Source organism: Vigna radiata, chromosome 7, assembly GCF_000741045.1.
Source record: "Vigna radiata var. radiata cultivar VC1973A chromosome 7, Vradiata_ver6, whole genome shotgun sequence".
Classification (NCBI taxonomy): Eukaryota; Viridiplantae; Streptophyta; class Magnoliopsida; order Fabales; family Fabaceae; genus Vigna; species Vigna radiata.
The window spans coordinates 32,881,771-32,905,083 of NC_028357.1; the positions used below are offsets into that span (position 1 = coordinate 32,881,771).

A 23,313-nucleotide genomic window follows, 5' to 3' on the forward strand; every position below is an offset into this window, starting at 1 on the left:
AGCAAAAAACTCTAATAAAGTTTATACACAGGAAAATTTAGGAGAGAGAAAGAGAGAAGAATGAAAAGATTGATGTCTCTTGCTATTTATAGAGTTAGGAAAGAATAAAATAAATAAAAAAATTAAAATAATAAATAATTTGACCGTTTCAACACTTAAAAATTTTGACTGTTACTAATTAATAAAAATATATTAATGTTGCTAAAACGTTATTTTGCAATAATATAACATTATTACAAGAATTTCCGTGTAGAGGTGCAGTGAATAAATGTACTCTCACTCTCAAGGTGTCAACTCTATGCCATACTTTCGCGACACCATTACTACCGGAGAGTTCGTTGTGGTGGCAAGGGGATCTTCTTGTCATGCTCCACTAGAGTTGGGTACATCAAGAGCTATAAATGAAGGATGAATATATCATAGCCTTTTAGTTCACTCAAAAAATCTAAGCCTATATTCTAACAATCTATAAGTTTCAGTTCTTTCAAATCAGAGTTTATATATTCAAACACTTTTACCTTTACAAAATGTGGTGACAATATTCTTAAAGTTGTTGACAAAAGATAGAACACATGAAGTAAGAAATCAGTACAAGTAATAAGTTCTATTTTTTATATATTTTTATATATGTAGATAAAAAATATATAAAAAAAAAACTTCTCTCACATAATTCATTAATCTAATTTTCTAACGTATTTAATTATGTGTTTTTTATATTTATTAGAATTAAATTATGTACTATATAAACAAATTAGAAATCATCTTTCCTTAATGAACATTATATTTATCCACTAAATTCTAAAAACTTTAGGACAACAAAACCTTCTCGCCCTTGTTATCCTCCATGACTGGTCCTGTAGACTAGAACTGTATAATTTGTAGGGTTAAACGACTGAAACATAATTGAGATTAAGAGGAAAACTAAACGAAGAGAAGAGAGGAAGAACGATGCTGCACATTGAACTTTAATCTTCGAACCAATGATACATTAATTGATTCTAATACTAAGGACTAGAATTGAGATTATACATTGACATACAACTTTGTCAAAAAATATTAATTTTGTTACCCGTTTTAATTATTATAAATTAATTTTCTAATTTCAATTACTCAATAGTGTCTGATCCATTTTTGGTTGTAACTTATTGTTTTTGTTTAAAAATACATATAAATTCTACTTGTTCATCAATTAACTTTTAAAAAAATAAATAAAAAACGTTGAATTATGTCTCACAAATTTGGCGTGCCGTGATCGTAGTTAACTATTAATTAATTAATAATATGTGTAAACCTAAAATAATAAGTAATAGTTGTTGTATTGAATCATTGGAAATGAATGGGACATAATTTAATTTTTAATAAGATACGTATACAAGAGAAGGTGTTCGAAAAAGAAATGAAAAATAGTTATGTTCATAGTCTATAAAAAGTGAAGCAATTCAGCATATCTACATCTGAAATTCAACCCAGCCATGGCCCCTTATCGTTGCACCATTTTTTCTTTAATCTTTGCAATTTTCTTTTCAACCATGGACATTACATTATTAGCAGCACGTCCAATCACGTTCCGACCCTCGCGTGGAGGTGGAGCCCTCCCTCAGCCTCCAGTCCCTTGTCCACCGTTACTCCCACCTCTGCCGCCATTTTCACCTCTGCCGCCACTCCCACCTCTGCCGCCACTCCCACCTCTGCCGCCACTTCCACCTCTGCCGCCACCGCCACTCCCTTCTCTCCCGCCACTTCCTCCTCTGTCTTAATCATATTTGCCCAAGTCCCATTCCTTTCTCCACCACATTCAACCAACGTTCTACTTTGGATTTCGAAATTGGGTTCCTATATCATTCGCTGCATGCTTTGTTTGAATTTCAATAAGTGGTTTATATAATGATAGCATAAATTATGTAACTTTTCTTTTTGGGTGTTCCATTTCCATTTCGCCTTTAAATATGTGTATTTCTGTTGCACTTCTGCATTACTTCATGCAGTGCATGTACCTAGAGCTGATAGACTCTTTACTATGAAATGAATGTATTTTATAATAATACCCTAACTTCCTATTAGTATTCGAAGACATACAAAATTGAATGAATAATAACTAATTATAATAATATAATAATATAATATAGATATCTAAATTAATAAATTAAGTTTTTAAATATTATATTATTATACTATTATACTAAAGTTTTTAAATTATTAAATATAAAATAGGAGTTATAAATTTATCATTAATTACTCGATTATTCCATCAAATAATATATAATACAGATTGATGTCGTTGAGCGCGATTGAGTATAGAAACACACAATATGGGATAAGAAGTAGGAAAATCAAGGTTGGTTATCAAGTAATGATATTTTGACACTCATTCAATAGAAAAATAACCATTTAACAATTCAAAATAATAATATTTTTAAATATATTTGTTTCATTTTTAAATTTAAAATTATACTATATATACTATAATATTATTAAAGTAGATTATAAGGTGAATTTATTTTTTTAAGGGAGTCAATTGTTAAACTAATGCTCAGCAGCTACTTCCATATCTTTATAACAGATTGCTAATTGTTGAAATCTTTGATCAGGTTCATTTGCCTAACCAACCCTATTAAGACATAGACCCTAGTATACATTTAGACGTAAATGTAGACGAAATTTGTAGGTTTTAAAGTACGTATGCTATTGAACTACAAATGTTATTGCCAATTGTTGGTGTTTTGACATGATAATTGTTGTTCATCCTATTGGAAACACATTTCGATCTCTTATCTTAAACTTGATTAAATTCTCTCATCTTGTGTTTAAGTGTGTACCTTAATTGTAGTTTGATAATTCTATCGTAATTATTTATCTGGTTTAAATCGTAAAGTAATTTGTCTTGTAAATATGAGGTACTATAATTAATTTGATTGGTAATGAAATTAGTTACCGTTGTTAGGGTTATTAAATGTTTTAGATCGGTTCAGATTACTATTTAGAAGTAGTAATCTATTAGAAAATTTTCATTTTTACCGTTTTTACCCTTTTTCGCTTACCTATTTAAGGTTAAGGTTTTTCTCCCATTGTAAATGTTCATTAGATTCACCACATACAGAAATAGACGTTTAATTCAGTGTTTTCTTACCTCTGATGAAGCTTTCCCTCTTGATCTTCTCTTCATTCTTCTTCCGAAAGCCATGAGAGGATGCTTGGAGTGAGCTTGAAGCTCTTCATCTCTCTCGCGCATGAGCCCTTTCTCTTTCTTTCGTTTCAGCTTTGATATGAGCTTTTTTTCTCTCTCTCTCTCTCACTTTTGCTCTAAATGGTATCAGAAGAATAACCCATTTCTTGACCTGTTCTTGCCATGATGGACAACCCAGATCCAGCAACTCATCTCTCTAGCCCCTTTTACATACATCCTGGAGAAAATTCAAGCCTTACTCTTATCTCTCAGGTTCTTAATGAAACTAATTATTCCTCTTGGAGCAGGAATATAAAAAGAGCTCTTCTCTCCAAAAAAACAAAAGCAAATTCATTGATGGCATTATCAAGAAACCTCAAAGAACTAATCTTTTGTTTAATGTTTGGGAGAGATGTGACATTATGGTTTTGTCCTGGATCATCAAGACCCTTTCTTCTCAAATTGCAGAAAGTGTGATATATGTTCACAATGCCAAAGATTTGTGGAAAGAACTTAAAGAAAGATTCTCTAAAGGAGATTACTTCAAGATTTCCTATTTACTCCAAGATATTCATTCCATTAAACAAGGAGAGAGGAATGTGAGTCAGTATTTCACTAACTTGAAGATTCTTTGGGAAGAACTAGAGTCTCTTAGACCTATACCCTAATGCACCTGACAAGTTCCTTGTAATTGTGATTTTTCTAGAGTCTCTCTCAAATATAGATAGGTAGAACACATTATTTGCTACCTAAAGGGTTTAAATGACACCTACCATACTATGAGAACACAAATTCTCTTGATGGAGCCCCTTCCCAACATCAACAGGGTCTTCTCCCTCCTTATGCAACAAGAAAGACATCATCCTCAAGCCATCAATCAGAATGATGCTTCCAAGATTTTGGCCAGCACCACTGACAAACCAAACTGAAAACCTCAAGGGTGTGGCACTAGCTCACATGGACAAGGAAGAGGAAGAGGGAAAAATCCCAACTATGGGAAACCATGTTCCCATTGCCACAAGATGAATCATACAGTGGATGAGTGTTATTCTAAGCATGGCTACCCATCATGGTACAAGAAAAATGATAGCTACAACAGTCAAGACAGGGGAGGACAAAATGAATGAGTTATGCTAATTCCTGCAAGGATGATTCCAACTCTACCCAGAAATAGAATACTCAACAAGACAACAATAATAATTGTTTGAAATCTTTTACTCTTGAGCAGATGCAAAAACTGCTAAAGATGATAGCAGGCATTGGTAACCCTTCACACATTATTAGTCAAGTGCAAAGAAACACATCCGGAGACAGCCAAGGTAATTTTTCCTAGATTATAGACACTGGTCCACTGATCATGTGAACCATGAAAGAAAACATTTTATTACTTTTCATGAAATTAAACCTATATCTGTTACAATTCCAAATAATTCTATAGTAATAGCCCAACATGCAGGAACCATTCAATTTTCAAACAAAAAAATCATCATTTTTAATGTACTCTATATTCCAGAATTTTCTTTTAATCTTATATTTGTCCAAAGTCTAACCAAGGACATAAATTGAACTCTAACCTTTTCTTTTGAGACTTGTCAGATACAAGACAATTTTGCCTTGAAGATGATTGGGCATGCTAATGTTTACAAAGGCCTTTACTATATGCAATCTTTTCTTATTTTTAGTGAAGGCTATATTCCTAAATTTCTTCTTACGTGTAAATGTATCAATGGTAATATGCGGCATTATAGACTAGGCCACCTTGGATACAAAATCATAGAACAGATATGTAAAATTTTCCTTATGTTTAAGTGTCATCTAAAACTGTTTGTGATATCTATCATTATGCCAAACAACATAACTACCATTTCCCCAAAGCACCATTAATTTTGTTGACTGTTTTGAATTAACACATTGTGATATATGGGGTCCTATTTCTATATCTTCCATCCATGGACATATATACTTTCTTACCATAATTGATGATTATAGTAGACACACTTGGACTTTTTTGATGCACAATAAAGGTCAAACTAGAGAGTTACTATAGAATTTTATTTTAAAGATTAAGAATCAGTTTGCCCAAACAGTGAAGACAGTTAGATCTGGTAATGATCCTGGATTTATAACTATATTGTTATGTATGATTCTCATGGTATTGAACACCAAAAAAGTTGTGTTGAGACTCCTCAACAGAATTCTATTGTTGAACGTAAACACCAACACATATTAGATAAAACACGCAACCTCATTTTTCAATCAAGTATACCTATAGCCTACTGGTCCTATGTTATCTTTCATGACATTTATTTAATAAATAGATTGCCCACCTCTGTCCTTAATGGTAAGACTCCTTATGACTTGATATATGACACTCCTCCCACCTATCTAAACTTGAAAACCTTTGGCTGCCTATGTTTTGCTTCCACTTTGGAGCATAATAGAAATAAACTTGATTCTAGATCTAGAAAAGGTGTATTCTTAGGTTATAAAAATTATGTATAAGGATATTTTGTGCTTGATGTTAGAACTAAAGAAATATTTTTAAGTAGGAATGTCATCTTCTATGAAAACATTTTCCCTTATAAAGAGTAGTAGAATAATGAGACAAACTATACTGAGAAAGAAATTGAGAGTGATTTGCCTAATGAATTTTGATATGGTCAAGACTGTGATGGAGTTCAAAACTCATTTGAAAATGGAGATATTGAACAAAGACCTGATCACAGTGAAGACGCCACCATTAGTAATGGTACACATCCTACTGATGATAGAGAGGATCACAGGTCCAGAAGATCTACTAGAATCAGAAAGGTCCTTGGATATCTAAATGATTACATACGTTAGGTTAATCAATCATCATCCAGATCTTTGCATGCAAAAAATAGTTACAAGACTCCTTATCCTATTTCAGATGTTTTGTCATATGATTCTTTGTCGAAGAAGCATCTAAAATACACGTTGGCCATATCTACCAATAATGAGCCTAAGTCATATAATGAGGCCAAGGAAAATCATGAATGGGCAACAATCATGCGGAAAGAACTCAGAGATTTATAAGACAATGGCACCTGGTACTTGTCTAAACTCTGTTCTCGAAAAACTCCATTGGTTGTAGGTGGGTGTACAAAATTAAGCATAAAGCCGATGACACCATAAAAATGTACAAGGCTCGCTTGGTAGCTAAGGGTTATACACAGCAGGAAGGTATAGACTTTTCGGACACCTTTTCTCTTGTTGCCAAACTAACCCCCTTAAGAATGCTTCTTGCCATTATTGCCTCAAAAAATTGGCACTTACATCAACTTGATGTAGATAATTCTTTTCTACATGAGAACCTAAATAAAGAAGTGTATATGAAGCAATCACCAAGACTGAATATTCATGAAAAGCGCCAGGTTTGTAGGTTAACTAAGTCCTTATATAGTCATTACTAGGACTGTATATGGAGTCATCTTTTCTACTCTTTGTTGGCTACACTCAATGTAAATTTGATCATTCACTTTTCATTAAGAAAACATCCACGAATTTCATGGCTCTTCTTATGTATGTAGATGATATTATTTTGGCAGGAGATTCCATTATAGAAATAAATCAAATAAAAGCTCTTCTTCATCATGCTTTTTGAATCAAGAACCTAGGGGAGCTTAAATATTTTTTAGGCTTTGAAGTGACCAGATCTAAGAAGGGGATACACCTATGTCAGAGGAAATATGCTCTAGACATTCTTGAAGAGATAGGAATGCTGGGATGCAAGCCCTACAGTACTCCCTTTCTAAGTAACACAAGTTCCTTGTATAAAATAGAGAATTACTTGGTCAATCCTAATTCTTATCGTAGACTAATACGAAAGTTGCTTTATCTCACTCATACTAGACCCGATCTATGCTTTTTTGTCAATCTTCTCAATCAATTATGGATGTGTGAATACCTTGGAAGTAGGCATAGAGAAAGTGACGTGCAAGGTGTAAAGGTTGATAGGTAGGAGAATAAATTATTTATTAGTTAGCGTGGGGCCATTAGAGGTTTACGTAAGATACTTTGTGAAGTAAGAGTTGGCTTTATTATATATTATGATAATTGGGAGTGGTAATGAGTAGGTTAGTCCACATGAAAGAGGAGTGAAAAGAATTTGGTGGTACATTGGTGGGGGCACTTAAGATATGATATTACATTATAAGAAAATAATAATATTTTGTGTAACTTGTATTCTTTAAAATTAAAGGTCTGATTGTTAAATTCTACATGGGATAATGGTTGAAAATTTTAGGATAATGGTTCACGATTTTGAGTGGTTTGGTTGAGTTGTTATTATTTTAATGAATGTTGTATTATTGCTTCAAGAATGTCTATCACATAAGGGTTTGTCGCTTGATTGCATGAGTATAATATTGTTTATTCTTTTTGGATTGGGTTTATGTTTGTAATGCCCGGTGAAGCTCCTGAAATAGTAGTGGAAGTAGTACTGGTACTTGTCTGGTGAAGCTCTCTAAGAATAGAGTGGTGAGGGTGTATACTTGTCAGGTGAAGCCCATGTAAGTGGTGGAAAGCATATACTTTCCCGGAGAAGCTCTAAGAGAGTGGTGGGAACTGGTGTACTTGCCGGTGAAGCCTTCTAGAGAGTGTGGGAAAATGTCGTTGTGTAATGGTGTGGTAAAGCATAATGGTCCAGTGAAGCTCTTTAAGTCTGGGTGTAAATTGTTTACCTTAACGAAATAATGGTATGATTATATGTTGGTGACTTTGATTTCCTATATTGCAGTTCTTAATGATTTGAAGATTTATGACGTATGTTATGTCATGTGAAAATGTGTGTAGGTGTATGAAGATATGTATTATTCGGGAATATTATTCTAAGTTGATGTTTAATACTTATGTATGTTTATATGACTTGTTTCTGTTAGCTCACCCTTGCATGTTGTGGTTGTGGTTTCCACCTACGATGATCGTACTTGTACAGGAGTAGATGTTGTTACATATGTAGCTAAAATGAAGTTGAGAAGCGAGATACATGGGAGGACTATGGGATTTTAATTTCAATGCTAATAGTTTTGTAACGAAATTCTATGAAATCTTTATAGTAACATTTGATTTCTGAAGTTTTCTAAATTCACTGGTGATAAATTGAAACTTTTATTTAAACGGTATCTCGCAATGGTATCATAGTTAAGTTTTATTTTTTTTCTTAAACTCGTGTCATCCCAGAATCGGGCTATTACAAATGGCTAAGGCCGGATGGCCGAAGCCAAATACTTGAGGCTGAATGGCTGAGGCCCGATGGCCGAGACCAAACGGCCGAAGCCGTATACTTGAGGCCAAATGGCTAAGGCCGGATGGCCGAGACCATATGGTCGAGGCGAGATGGTCGAAGTCAAACACTTGAGGCTGAATAGCTGAGGCCGGATGGCCGAGGTCGAATGGCGGAGGCCAAATGGATGAGGCTGAATGGCTGAGGCCGAATGGTCGAGACCGAATCCCCGAAGCCGAATACTTGAGGATAAAAGGCTAATCTGGATGGCCAAAGCTGAATACTTGAGGCCGGATTGCTGAGGCCGGATGGCCGAGACCGAAAGGCCGAATTCGTATACTTGAGGTCGAATGGCTAAGACTGGATGGCCGAGACCGGATAGTCGAAGCCGAATACTTGAGGTCGAATGCTGAGGCTGGATGGTCGAGGTCGAATACTTGAGGTTGAATTGTTGAGGCCAGATCCTCGAAGTCGAATAATTGAGGTCGGATGGTCGAGGCTGGATGGCCGAAGCCGAATACTTGAGGTCGAATGGCTGAGGCTGGATGGACGAATACTCGAAGCCGGACACTTAAGCCCAGATGGCCGAGGCCGAATACTTGAAGTCAAACACTTGAGGCCAAATGGCTGAGGCCGGATAGTGGAGGCCGGATGGCCGAATGGCCGAGGCCGAATACTTGAAGTCGAACACTTGAGGCCGAATTGCTAATGCCGGATGATTGAGGCCAGATGGCTGAGGCCGACTGAATGATTGAACAATTGAGGTCCTTTAAAGCACCACTCATTGGTTCCTTATGGCTACAATGGGGGATACATGCACAGCCCCATGATGGGCGCCAAAATGTCTCGGGTATAAGGTTAAAGTCCCTTACTCAAAGCACTTCAAGTTGTGCTGAAGACCGGACGGGCTCCCTAGTGGTTCTCCATCCTCCAAGTTATGTTGTGCATTCTCCCTCCTCCTAGCCCAAACCGTGTGGGTGGGTACTTGTCAAAGGCACTCTGACGCTCAAGTTAGTAATGTAACCAAACGGTTGGCACAACAAGTGATGCATATATTGTGCATAGTCCTCTTAAAGTCATACCTGAAACCTTTATTTATATTAGCTGTGATGGGCTTTTACTTTTCGCTGGCCTAATGACAGTCCAATCACACCTTAATCTGCATTAGGGGCTTAATATGTCATTACCACTGAGCAACACCTGGGAAAACGTCTTGGGAGAATGACCTGGTTGGACGAACTTGGAAAAACAATATGGGAGGACGATCTGGGTGAATGACCTGAGTGGTGCTTAGGACCACAATAGACCATACGGTACACACCAATGTAGTGAGTTGTACAGTACAGTTACTATCCTCATCAATGATTGTTATTAGTTCAAGCAAAATAATTAGTGAATAGTTTACCAAATTTAGATATGCATCTTCCTTATTGCCAAACACGTTAGTTTTGAAAGTAACACCAAAAATCTTTTCTAAAAATAGTGAGGAAGGAAAAAAACAAAAGCTTCAATTAATCTTTATGATTTATGTGGATCATAAATAATACCGTCTTTCAAAGGTATTGTCCTATAATGTGTGTTCATTGATGATTTTATAAGATTTTATTGGATTTTAAACTTTAAATAAATTTAAATAAGTTATAACTTCAACATAATTTAGGTTAAACCCATTCGAAGGTCCCTACTTTCGTGGTTTTGTCCCTGTTACATCCCTGTCTTTTAAGTTTTGCCAATTAGGTCCTTAATATTGGAAAGTTGAATGAATTGGGCCCCTGCCGTTAACTCAAGTTAACAGGGTTAAGTTTTTGCTTACCTATGAGGGTGACGTGGATAAATTTCACGATGTGGCGTGCACAGAAACTTATACGTGGATTTTATTATCTATACCCTTATACGTGGCATTATCTTAAACAATGAATTTAAAAATTGGGGTTTCTGACCATTTTAAAAGCTCCCATGACAGAGGAAAGCAATTGGGAAGAGGGTTTAGGGTTCGTTGTTATTCAAGTATGAAAAGCAATTGAAGGATGGAAAGAGGGAAGTGGGAAAGCAAGACGCAACCATCGTCGATGGCCCATGTCTCGTTGTATCGTCGGAGCACGACTTTGATTTTTCCACCGACCTCGAGTCCCTCCATAATGGTTAAGGGCATGACTGAATATTAGGTTTCACAAAGGCTTCAATTGCAACGCAAAACTACCACACACAATCAAATTTTACAATAAAATGTCTGAAAAACTTAGTGGTGTGGCTCTAACTGTTGACACTGATACATAAATGCAATACAGGTTCATATTTTTTAGTATGCACATAATATAAGCAAAAGTCGAAAAACCATATGTGCAATTTCTCCATTTATTGCTAACACAACTCTCAAAAAATCAAATAACACAGTACAGTCATAGAACAAACCTTCCATAATTACAATCATAATCTAGATCACTACGATCCTTTTCCCTATCTTTGAATATGGCAACTCAAGTAGAATTAATATCTCTACTGGTAACACACTTTTCATAATCAACCACAGGGGACTTGCTAGTTTCACTCTCTTCTTTGCCTATAAGAAAATTTTTCTCTTATGTTGAAGCTTGGGACTGAGTATCATCTGAATCACAACCTCTGAAGCTATTAAAAATGCGTGCTCGTGCCCAATCGTATTCCTCCTTCCTCTCTTCCACACTTCTAAGAAGATTGTTTTTCTTTCCAACTTCATTGGATTCATTTAAACCGGTTCCATTTGGCCTAGGCCTAATGACAATTTTTATCTGCTCTGGTTTATCATTTTCTAACCATAATCCTCGTTCCCTGACCATCTAAGCCATTATCTTGGACTATTGTTTACATGCCATAGTGTTGAGCAACACGATGTGCAGCCAGTCTGAGATATGAAGAAGGGAAATGTCGAAATCCCTTTATATGTCAAATGAAACCACAAATTCAGAATTGGTGTTAGACCTTGACCCGATCAACCCTAACGTTGTCGAGAACAACCACTTGGTCGTTCAAGGTGAAGATGCACATGGAGATTCGGACGAACTTGTAATCGTCGCCGAAGGGGCTGAACCTGAATCCAACGTAGTTGAAGGCCAAAATGTTTGCAATGGGAACCTGTCTAATTTGATGGGTGGCCAGGTTGAGGATGGATAGGGCGGTGTTGTGGCAGAGGCAGAGGAGGTCGTTGCAGGAGGCAGGGATCTTGGCGATGGGGGAAACAATGTGGGAGAGATGGGATTTGTGGATGAGGTCGTGGTGGGTCCGATGCAGGTGGAGAAGGGTTTAAAATGTTTATTTTAAAATTTCTTTAATAAAATAGATAATAAAACCCACTAATAAGGTTTTGTGCTCGCCACGTCACGATATTTGTCCACCTCACCTTCACAAGTAAGCAAAAAGTTAATCTCGTTAACTTGATTTAACGGCAGGAGTCAAATTCATTCAATTTTTCAATCTTAAGAACCTAATTGTTAAAACTTAAAGACGAGAATATAAGTGGGACAAAAACACAAAAGACTTTTGAATGGTTTTAACCCATAATATAAATTGAATTATCACCTCTCAAATTATTTCACACACTTGTATTTGCTCATAAAAGCTAGTCCTTAAAATCCTTAAATTTATGAACCAAATCAAATAATTAAATAATAATTATATTTTAAAAATTAAAAAGTAATTTATTCTATTAAAATATTTACATATATTATAATTTATATTTCACATTATTATATTTAAAATTAAAATAATTTAAATTTTAAAAGTCCATTCTTTATTTTAAATTATATTTTAGTTTTTCTAATGTAGGTGAAAATAGTAAAAATCACCATATACTTTAAAATCAGATACGGTTTGCTGCTTTCAATTTATATTTTCTCTCTTATATGTTTTCAAAATATATTTATATGTATGGATTTCAATATTTTAAATTATATTAATCTTTTTAATATATTTTGAAGGTCTAAAAGGACAATACCAAATTAGGTTTTCCTCTTATCGATAATTAGGTCTAAATTGAAAGAGTAGTGTATTGGCGGTCTTTTGCGGCAGTTGTGATTCTTTTATATGACTTTGCTACTGCCGTGAGATCAATGGCAGTTTATATTGAGGACACATTTACTATGGAGGATTACATTTGAAGTCAAGCTTTCAGAGCAAATATAAACTACTGGGAGAATGAAGACATCATCAAAAAAAGCTAATAAAGCAAGACCATTCTTCCAAATTCGTTTATCACCTCTTAGCCTTCTTCATCACTGTAATTTATAGACAACTTCTGATGTGTGGAATGGTACAAGAAAGTATAACTTTGTTTAGATGCACAACTATAGGTCTCGACCAAACTACAGAAAGTTAGAGCATTGAAAATGCTGAATCAGGTAAACAAACCATATAAAATTTCTTTTTAAAACAAGATGTTTTAAAGTCTGTATAAAACAGAGTATGATTGGAATATGATGAAAGAAAAAAAAAAAAAAATTATGCAATGGAATATATAACAGGGTGGCCTTAACTTTTAAACTTCAGGATAAATGTATTTTGAGAATTACAGACCCTGTCAACGCATTTCATTGTTAATCGAACACATTAAACTAAAAGAAACAAGAACTAACAAGTGAGCTTTTAACCCAAAAATGTTTTTCCTTGCAAAACTAGAGAGCTAAGCCACAAACAGGGCAGAAGAAAACAACAGCAAAAAACAAATCAAACAAAATTTTAACAGAAACATTTAAAATGGACTAAAAATTGTTTTATATGCAAGTTAATTGCAAAAAATTAGAAGTTTGGCACCAATAGGTAATACTTACATTATGCATTAGGGTTGTCAAACACAGTCTGCACTAAAGAACTAAGGGAAAGTCCAAAGCAAACTCTCACAAGCATTATTAATGAGTATGTACATGATCAAAATATTAATCAACAATAATAATAATAATTATTATTATTATTATTATTATTATTATTATTATTATTATATATATATATATATATATATATTCCTCAATCATAAAGCCATAATCTACCGAAAACAAAGTAATCCTCCTCAAATAGTTCAAATAAAGTAGAGACATTGCCGCAAATTATTATATAATTTAACAATGACAAGAATTCACAATAGCTCAGCATCATGTTATGCATCTGGTACAAACATAAAAGTAACAACATCTAAATTCTACAACACCCAGGTAAAAAGATGCATCTACAAGACTAATGACCCTTAACCTTATCATCTGCCACAACATTGAGAATGGGCAAGCTACTGAGGAATTCATCAAGGCCTTCAAAAAACCCAATACCTTCAATATTATCCTCAGCATGTCCAGCAGCATTCCCTTCACGATCGCGCACTCCACGGGAAGGCTCCTCCACCTCATTGCTGAACTCCACATTCAAATCCAACTTTCCCAAGTTTCCAGCACCCCTCCTCCTCGAACCACCCAACGCAGCCTTCTTACTAGACTCCGCCCTTGCACCAGAAGGCATAACAGAGGCAGCATTAGCTTTGACATTAGCATTGGTTTTGGCATTAGCATTAGATTTGGCACTAGAATTAGCTTTGGCACTAGCATTAGCAGGAGCACCAGCAGCTGTAGCAGGATCACTGGAACCCACATTCTCATGCCCTGTATGGACACCCGTCCTAGGTCTCCCCACAGTTTCCCTCCTTCCATCACCAGAATTTTTATTAACTCTAGTCTTCTTCCTCCCACTCCTCTTCACAACCCTCCAGTCTCCATCACCGGAATCGTCGTCACTGGGATCGGATAACTCGATAAACGCGGCGGCAGCCTCTTCATCATAGTAATCCCAGTTCCTCTTAGGCTTACTATAGGAAGACCCCTTCAAAGGGCAGGGAAACAAAGGGGAAAACGGGTTCCAATTGGAGGATAACCCGTTCACGTCCTTCGAATCCCCAGAAAACCCCAACGGGAAAAAACCCCAACTGCAATAGGAACCGTCTTTCCCATTCAACGACGGTGGCGTCCGTATCACCACCGCATGAAACCCTCTCCTGCAACTCTGACACCTCAAGGTACACTCCTCGTACCCCTTCGGGTATTCATACAAAACGTAACAGTAAGGGCACGAGGTCCAGAAACTCGTTCCACCGTCTGTTTCGACGGTTCCTGTCTGCCGAGTCGACTCAGCGTACTCGGTACGATTGGAGTTCGGCCGAGTCGTCTCAGCCGAATCATCCCTCGATCTAGGGTTTCGCCTGGGCGTGGGTTGGGGCTGTGCAGGAGGAAGAGGACGCGACGGGGCATGCGGCGGCGGAGTGGTGAGCAGCCGGAGATCGCTGTCGTACATGGCTTTCTTGGAAGGATTAGAGAGTACGGACCAGGCGTCGTTGACCAGGGACAAGGCGTGGCTGGCGAAGGCAAAGAGGTTGCGGCTGGGATCGAGAAGATGGGCGAGGCGGCGATACTGGGAGGAGATGTGGTCCATGTTGGTGGTGTAGCGGAGGATTTGGAGGATCCCGTACCAGTCGCAGAGGTGGTCGCTGATTCGCGACTCTCCCGCCAGGAGCGTGTCGATCACCGTCAGGAGGTGCTCGGAGGCCTCATAAGTCGGGTCGGACTCGCGCGCGCGGATCGCGAAGGAGCGCGCCCCGTGCAGATCCCGCGCGCTTAGCAGCTTGTTCGCAGTGTACAGCCACCGCTCCGCCTCCGCTCGGTTTCCTCCACCGCTGCCGTTCATGGTGGCTCTCACTCTTGGAAACGGACAAGAAAGGACACGGAGTTAGAGATTCAGGGCGTGGTGGGCGAGGGCAGTTTCGTCATATCATACGGTAATAACTGAAATCAAATGATATCACATCCACATGAATGCTCTTTGTTAGTGCCGAGCTGCGGCCGAGCCAATCAATGTTTTTATTTTAATCCCTTTTTATTTATTTACTTTTTATATTTAGTTTTGTTGAGTTTTATTGTGCGCTTGATTCCATCATAGTTAGGATGCTCTCTCACTTTGATTTGGCAATGGCCAATGGCACACACATCAAGAGACTGTGTGTTGGTGAGGTGTTGAATTCCTGGTAGATTGCTGAAGAAACAGAATCAATTGATTGGTTGATGTAATACTTGTAACTATAAAACACAGAGCATATGATTGCTCCTGCAGGAAATTATGTTTACCAGTATCTTAGTGTGGATAAAAATAAGATTGTGCCATTTTTACCTTATACTCCTTCTGAATTGTTTAAATTTCATTCAAAAATCATGGTTTCTTTAATTTTTTTAAATACGAATATATTTTTTTTTAATTTTATTATATTTTACCTATAATAATATAGACAAACAAATGTCCATCAAATTGACCTATCTACCCCCTCGTACTACTTTAACACATGTCTATTTTTTAGGTTTTTAAGTCCTTTCTCCCATTGGTTTAGTCAGTTTATGGAACAATGAAGTTGCAAAACAATTTTTTGGTTTCTGTCTTTTTACAATTCTCGCTTTTTCTTGTTTAGCTCGAACACTGTTGGTCATTGATTGATATATGGAAGTTTAGTGCAATATTATTACGATACACTTTTACTTTCAAAACATTTAACATGTGAATGATATAATAGTTATAAAAAATGTACATTTTTGTATCTTTTAGAATGAAAAAATAAAAGATAGTATGAAATGAATATAAAAATTTATATTAAAAAGACAATAATATTTAAGTTCAGATAGTACAACAAAAGATAATATTCGAGTCTTCTAAAAATTTCATTTGGCTTTTTTCATTTCGCGTTTTCCACATATTGGTAGGTTGTGAGGCATTCTACTTCTCTGAGTTTCTGATTTCTTGCACTTGATTCTTAAGTAAGTTTTATAAGATATTTATGGGTTGTGTAATTTATCTTTCTGATGAAGTTTTCATTTATCTTTTTGCAGTGTAATTTATTTCTACTTGTTTGTAAGTGCTAATGTAAATGACATGGATGTTTTACCGTGTGGTAGTTTTTTTTTTGCATTATTTATCCTGAGCTGTCACTAGTGAAAAAGACCCTTTTATAACAGACCAATTATAACGTATAACGTTATAATAGGTTGACCGGTGGCAAAATCGTAATAATAATAAGACATATTATAACGTAGTTTTGTAAATCAGTTATAATATGAAACGCGGTGCCAAACTTATAAATAAGTAGAAAAATTTCTTTATGTATTATAACGGAATTTGAGAAACTTCACATTTCCCTTTCTCTAATTTCATTTCACGTTCCCTCTCTTCTTCATCTCTAAACTCTTGCGTCTTTCTTCACTCACAAGCTTTGCTCCGTTAGCTCTTCGTCGCTTCTTCCCATCATCACGCACACATAGCATACAGTTCCGGCGACATTCCGTCAATGCCTAACCATCAACGGCGTCTGAAGTAGCCACCACAAGCACTTCCTTGTTGCTCAACGCTTAGAGTTCGAACTGCAGGGCACTTGCCCTGCTTGGATTCGCCTCCGCTCTTCTCCACCATTTGCTGATGGATTTCGCCCTTTGCCCTCGTCTCTTGCATTGAATTAGGAATTGCATTGAAGCAAACCTAGCCTACTTTTGGTAATTTGAAAAATACTCAAACCTTGTTTATCATCTACTTCTCGAACAATAAAGGAATTTGTTTGAACATAACCGTGTATATTCAAAATCGTGAGGCCAGCCTGTTAGTAGAGTCTGGCTCTATACACTGGGGTTTGATACAAGTTTTTCTCTTTCTCATACCAATTACGATTATTGTTATAATATATAGTTCTTAAAGTTACTATCTCTTTGATTCCTATTTTTTCCCATGCTTGGGTGGGAGTAACATCCCTCAAACTCCCAATTTCAGTCTCAAGGTTTCTGTCTTAAGCTAGGTCTAGTGATGCAATTGTTAGTGACTCTTCTACCATTTTTTGCATTTTATTGTTAATGGTTAACAATTACTGCTTTAGTTTCATATTTTACATGAATTTGAATGCTCAAATATTGTTAGACAGTGAGGGAGGCAAGACAAATGACGCCTAATTTTCCTTTTATGTTGTAAATTTTTGTCATTCAATAATTTATGCAGTTTCATCAAATGGCTTAATCTTGATGTATTCGGAAATAATTAACTGATGGGGTTTTGGGGTTGGGTGAATTTTAAATATATAACATCGGAATATTGAATTTAAAATCTTAATAGCAGTTTGGTGTACGAGTTAAAATTACAAACATGGCAAATTACTATGCTTTGCATCAGCTGGTCCCCCTTTTCTCCCTCCAAAAAACATATTGAGAGCAACTCTTTCACAGGTCTCTTATGTATTCTCTAACACAAAAAGTAGGCCAAAAATAAACCAAAATTTATCAAGTCTCACAATTCACCTACCATACGCAAGTCTTGAGATCCTAAAGGATAAACCTCATTTGAGAAATGACATAATGAGAACTGAAATCTATTGGACGAAATGCTTTTGTTATAACATTTTGAATCATGTTCAATTCACTGCCACCTTGATGTCTGCTGTGAACATTGCTCGTACAGGTCTATGATCAGAGAGTCTTGACTCACTCTTGTTGTATTGGATTTGCCTCATTCCCTTCCCAAACCATATTATTCTGTCACACCTGCAATACCATCTTGTTGTTAGAGTATCCCATGCTTGCTAATAGATCATATAAANGCATTTGAAATGTGGCTGGCTTTGAGTCATCGCCTTGTCCTAAAGAACATGTCAATGCCATGTCATGTAAAAGTATTAACATGGCCCAATAAAGGAAGTTTGTCTTTTATTTCTAGTGCACCATCATGTTTTTAAGGGACCTGAGAATCAACCAAATTATTTAAGTATGCTTACCATGCTGGAGAACGCCCTCTTTTGCTTGTATGCTACTCATCACAACCTAAATAATCTTTAGAATTTGGCCGGTATTTGTATGTAGGTGGAAAATCTATAGCTCCTTCATGCCAACCTTGGAACACATTGCCCTCCATGAGCTCCAGCTTGAGCTATACATAATTTGCGTTCAGTTTAAAAGCTTGAACTCAAAACAGTACAGTGACTAATTAATAAAAACCATTACCTTAAACGGTTTTGAATTTGAACTCAGAAACAATGGTAACTTGGGATTAATTTCACAAAACTAACCTCTTAAGTAAGGATTAAATTGGTTACATCTCTAATTGATATGAAACTTTAGTATTAGTTTACCCAAAATATTGTCATACAAGTAGTGAGATGAGCATTACCTGATCATATTTCAACAAGGTTTCCCAGTCTCTTTTCTTGATCAGTGATTGTGTTGTAGAGCTTGGCATATAAATCCTGTAGTTCAAGTCTCCTAGCCAGACTATTCGGCTGCATGGGACCAGGTACCAATTTTAGATGAAGTTCTATTGAATGTGTTCTACTTATATAAACTGATTATACCCCGATTACACAGGATATACTTTGAATAGTGTAATGGATTACGTAAATGTTCCTCAATCAAAACCAAAGTTTGAGGAACTGGAAACAGTTACATATCTCATATAGAATGATAATATATCTGTGGTCTTAAAAAAAGTGTAAAGTTTACACAATCTAGTATGCACTTACTCATGGAGTTTCAATATTTACTGACAGCACCAGTAGTTAATTAACAGAGGTATTATTATTACACATGCAACAAGAAAGATCAAAGTTTATTATACATAAGAGGAACAGTTTCATACAGAAACCTTATATTGTCAATTGGTTGATTGGATATTATGGACTTACTAATAATAGTTTTATGATGGAATAATAGATTCTATCTGATGATTGTTTGCATTCCTTTTCAATGTTGCAGGGATATATCATTCAATAACTTCTCGGGGGATCTTCCTCCTTCATTTGGTTCACTGCCCAATCTTTCTTCTCTGTATGTTGGTTGATATTTTAATTGATGGACATCTTTCTTCTTTTTCTTTGTATGTTGGTTGATATTTTAATTGATGAACTGATAGTGATTTGCAGTAAATGTTAAGTTAAGGCTTATGAAATTCTTTTGTAGTTTTTTGCAGAAAAACCAGTTGACTGGTTCTCTTAGTGTTCTCGTTGGTTTGCCTTTTGATACTTTGTAAGTTCTTCTCCCATTTGGCCTTGATTATCTGCATATCAGGTTCTAATGTTGTGAAGAACTTTTGCCTCATTTATTAGAATAAGAAGAGCATTTTTTGGGAAGAAGCCATTTATCTCCTAAAAAACCTTAACTCCCAATTTCCTTTTTACCCTCTGTTAATTGTCACAATTTTAACTTAATTAATGTACCAATTTTAACCACAATACCACCCAGTCACATTATCTAAGCTTTATATATATTCTCATTCCTACAACCAAATGTAGCAAACATGTTCAACTTGCTAGAAACTATAACATATTATACATAATGTATCAAAATAAATGTGCATGCAGAGGTGAACAAACTTACCAATAAAATGTCAAGGAGTAATTCCCTTTAAAAGCTTAAGCTCTTTAATTTTCAGAAGGACTAATTTAATCAAACGGGGAATCTTCATGCAAACCTTTTAAAAAGATTTTCTATTTCTCTTCAAGCAAAATCTCTTATAGCAAAATCTCTCATAGTTTTTCTGTTTGTAAGCAAAGACTTTTTATTTTTCCTCATTATTGTCTATGCTATATCTAATATTACTCATGGCATATTTGTCAGGAAAATAGGGTAGGGTAGATATTACAACAAACTCTCTTCATCCAGGAGCAACTATAACCAATATTTATAAGCCAGAGATTAGTGTCATTGTGCCAAGAGGTACAATTAAACTTCCATTCTAATTTTTAATTTTACAGTTCATGAATTGTACTTTATAAGAGTTAATGTATATAGAAGTTGGGAGATATTTGGTGGTGGTTTGAGAATGAAGTTTGATNTGTACTGTTAGATGAAGGTATGATGTTATTTTCGAGTTGTTTTAAAGCTAAGTGTTATAAAACTATTCTTCCTACTAATTATGTTTACTTACTTTAGTTCATGAATTTACTTTGACTCTTTTGATAGATTGGTACTCTAAATATAGTGAATAATCTTTTATTAAAATGTATGGTATGATGGTGTTGATAAAAATACATATGACGATGGGTTTCCCGTGTATTTAGTTTTAGTCTTTTACTTCCTTCACCCTTATAATTCTTTTGACCACCCCTCTATTTTCAAGATTTCTTGAACAAGATTTCTGGAATCTTGTTTTTAGAATAAAGCCTAACGTTGTTAAATAAACGTTAAAGTATCACCACTTTCTTGGTTTCAGTTCATTGGCACAGATTGTTATTATGGACCGAAGTTGGATAAATTCTAAACGAACAACCGAAGAATATGAGAGAGGAGTGGAACAATTTATTGAATTTGCTACGAGGAATGTAGCAGATAATAATGGAAGATTTTANTGTCCATGTGTGAATTGCTTGAACGAGCGGAGACTACCCGTTGCACTAATACGAGAGCATGTTTTGTGTGATGGGTTCCTAAGGAGCTACACCAAGTGGACATGGCATGGTCAATTAGTATGTGTCTCAAACTGAAGCAGAAGAAGTGGATTTCGTTATGGAAGATGGTTTTGAGCAAATGATTCGTGATGTTGGAGATGATGTCTTTGCACAACCACATATGTATGAAACTTTGTGTAGTGATGCACAAATGTCTTTGTATTCGGGGTGCATTAAGTACACTCGATTGTCGGCAATATTAAAACTGTTTAATGTGAAGGCAAGAAATGGGTGGAGTGATAAGAGTTTCACCGAATTGCTTGAGTTAGTGAGTGACATTCTTCCTGAAGGTAACACGATGCCAACATCTAATTATGATGCGAAGAAGATATTATGTCCAATGGGTATGGAGTATAAAAAGATTCATGCTTGTCCGAACGATTGTGTGTTGTATAGGAAGGAATATGAAAAGTTACATCAATGTCCACATTGTGGGTTATCAAGATACAAGCAAAAAGATGGTGACTTCGAAGATGATGTGAGGAAGGGTGTTCCAGCAAAGGTGTTGTGGTATCTTCCTATAATTCCAAGGTTTAAAAGATTATTTGCTAATGTCAAAGATGCAAAACTCATTAGATGGCATGCAGATGAACGTAAAAGAGATGGTCAGATAAGGCATCCAGCTGATTGTAGTCAATGGCAGACAATAGATTCAATGTTTCCATATTTTGGAAATGATCCAAGAAACCTTAGACTTGGACTTGCTACAGATGGAATGAACCCATACGGTAACTTGAGTAGTAAACATAGCTCATGGCCTGTCATGTTAGTGATCTACAACTTATCTCCTTGGTTATGCATGAAACGTAAATATGTCATGTTATCTTTAATGGTTTCTGGTCCACGACAACCAGGAAACAACATTGATGTTTATTTAAGCCCGCTAGTTGAAGATTTGAAAATGTTGTGGGAGGAAGGCGTTGATGTGTTTGATGGGTACACAGGCTCCACTTTTAAGTTGCATGCCATGTTATTTTGTACAATCAATGACTTTCCAGCATATGGTAATTTGAGTGGGTATAGCACAAAGGGTCACAAAGCATGCCTTATATGTGAAGAAGGCACATGTCACCATCAACTTAAGCATGGAAAGAAAACGGTTTACATTGGACATTGAAGATTCTTAGTGTAAACCATCCTTTTCGCAAATTAAAAAAAGCATTTAACGGATGTCAAGAAAATGAAATAGCTCCAAAACCTTTAAGTGGATTAGAAGTATATGAACGTGTTAAGGACATCAATGTTGTGCTTGGCAAGACAAAAAAGCAAGCCACAACAACAAACATATGGAAAAAAAGATCAATCTTCTTTGATCTCACATATTGGAGGATGCTTGATGTGAGACATTGTATAGATGTCATGCATGTAGAGAAAAATGTGTGTGACAGTATTATTGGAACACTCCTTAATATTCAAGGCAAGACAAAAGATGGTATGAAGAGTCGCTTGGACTTGGTTGAAATGGGAATCAGAGAACAATTAGCTCCACAATCTCATGGCAAACGAACATACTTGCCTCCAGCATGTCACACATTATCTAAACAAGAAAAGAGAAGTTTCTGTGAGTTTTTACGTGGTGTGAAAGTTCTGCACGGTTACTCTTCCAATGTGAAACGACTTGTATCTATGAAAGATTTGAAATTACTTGGGTTAAAATCTCATAATTGTCATGTTTTAATGCAACAACTCCTACCAGTGGCGATTCGGGGAATATTGCCTAAGAATATTAGATATGCATTAACTAGATTATGCTTTTTCTTTAATGCCATTTGTAGTAAAGTTTTTGAGCTTGCATGGTTGGATCATTTGGAGAATGAGGCTAAAGTTATATTGTGTGAGTTGGAGATGTATTTCCCTCCATCATTTTTTGATATCATGGTTCACTTGATTGTACATTTAGTAAGGGAAATTAGACTTTGTGGACCTGTGTTCTTGCGATAGATGTACCCAATTGAGCGATACATGAAGATATTTAAAGGGTACGTCAAGAACCAATATCGTCCTGAAGCATCAATTGTTGAAAGATATATTGCAGAGGAAGCTATTGAGTTTTGTACAGAATACACATCAGAATTTGAAGCTATAGGGGTACCTAAAACTCGCCACCATGGAAGAATTGCTGGTAAAGGTACTCGAAATGCAAAAGTGGTTACATTGGCAAGACATGAAGTTATCCAAGCACATTTTTATATCTTGAATAACACTAACATTGTCCAACCTTACCTAAGTGCTCACAAAGACATTGTAAAGAGAGATAATCCACGGATGCCAGAGAAGTGGTTGATTAATGAGCATAACAAGACTTTCTTAAAGTGGTTCAAAGAAAAAGTTTAAATTGATAATAAAAGTTGTGATACATTGAAATGGTTAGCATGTGAGCCAAACTTTGATGTCATATGTTGGAGTGGATATGATATTAATAATTGTTCATTTTATACAAAA

At 35.9% G+C, this 23,313-nt stretch overlaps 2 protein-coding genes and 1 pseudogene across 2 annotated transcripts; all 3 read right to left on the reverse strand.

Annotated features, from left to right (window-relative positions):
• Nucleotides 1–8,385: 8,385 nt before the first annotated feature.
• LOC106766326 (putative proline-rich protein 21) lies at nt 8,386–9,193 on the reverse strand. The gene is made up of 2 exons (XM_014651059.1): nt 9,086–9,193; nt 8,386–8,949 (listed from the first exon to the last, which is right to left on the reverse strand). Exons 1-2 carry the CDS (start codon nt 9,191–9,193, stop codon nt 8,386–8,388), a joined length of 672 nt encoding a protein of 223 aa, XP_014506545.1.
• Nucleotides 9,194–10,797: 1,604 nt separating this feature from the next.
• Nucleotides 10,798–23,313, reverse strand: part of LOC106766327 — an 18,659-nt pseudogene continuing 6,143 nt past the window's right edge.
• Nucleotides 13,452–15,276, reverse strand: LOC106769541. The gene has a single exon (XM_014655202.2). The coding sequence runs from the start codon at nt 15,099–15,101 to the stop codon at nt 13,611–13,613; it is 1,491 nt and encodes a 496-aa protein (XP_014510688.1). The 5' UTR covers nt 15,102–15,276; the 3' UTR covers nt 13,452–13,610.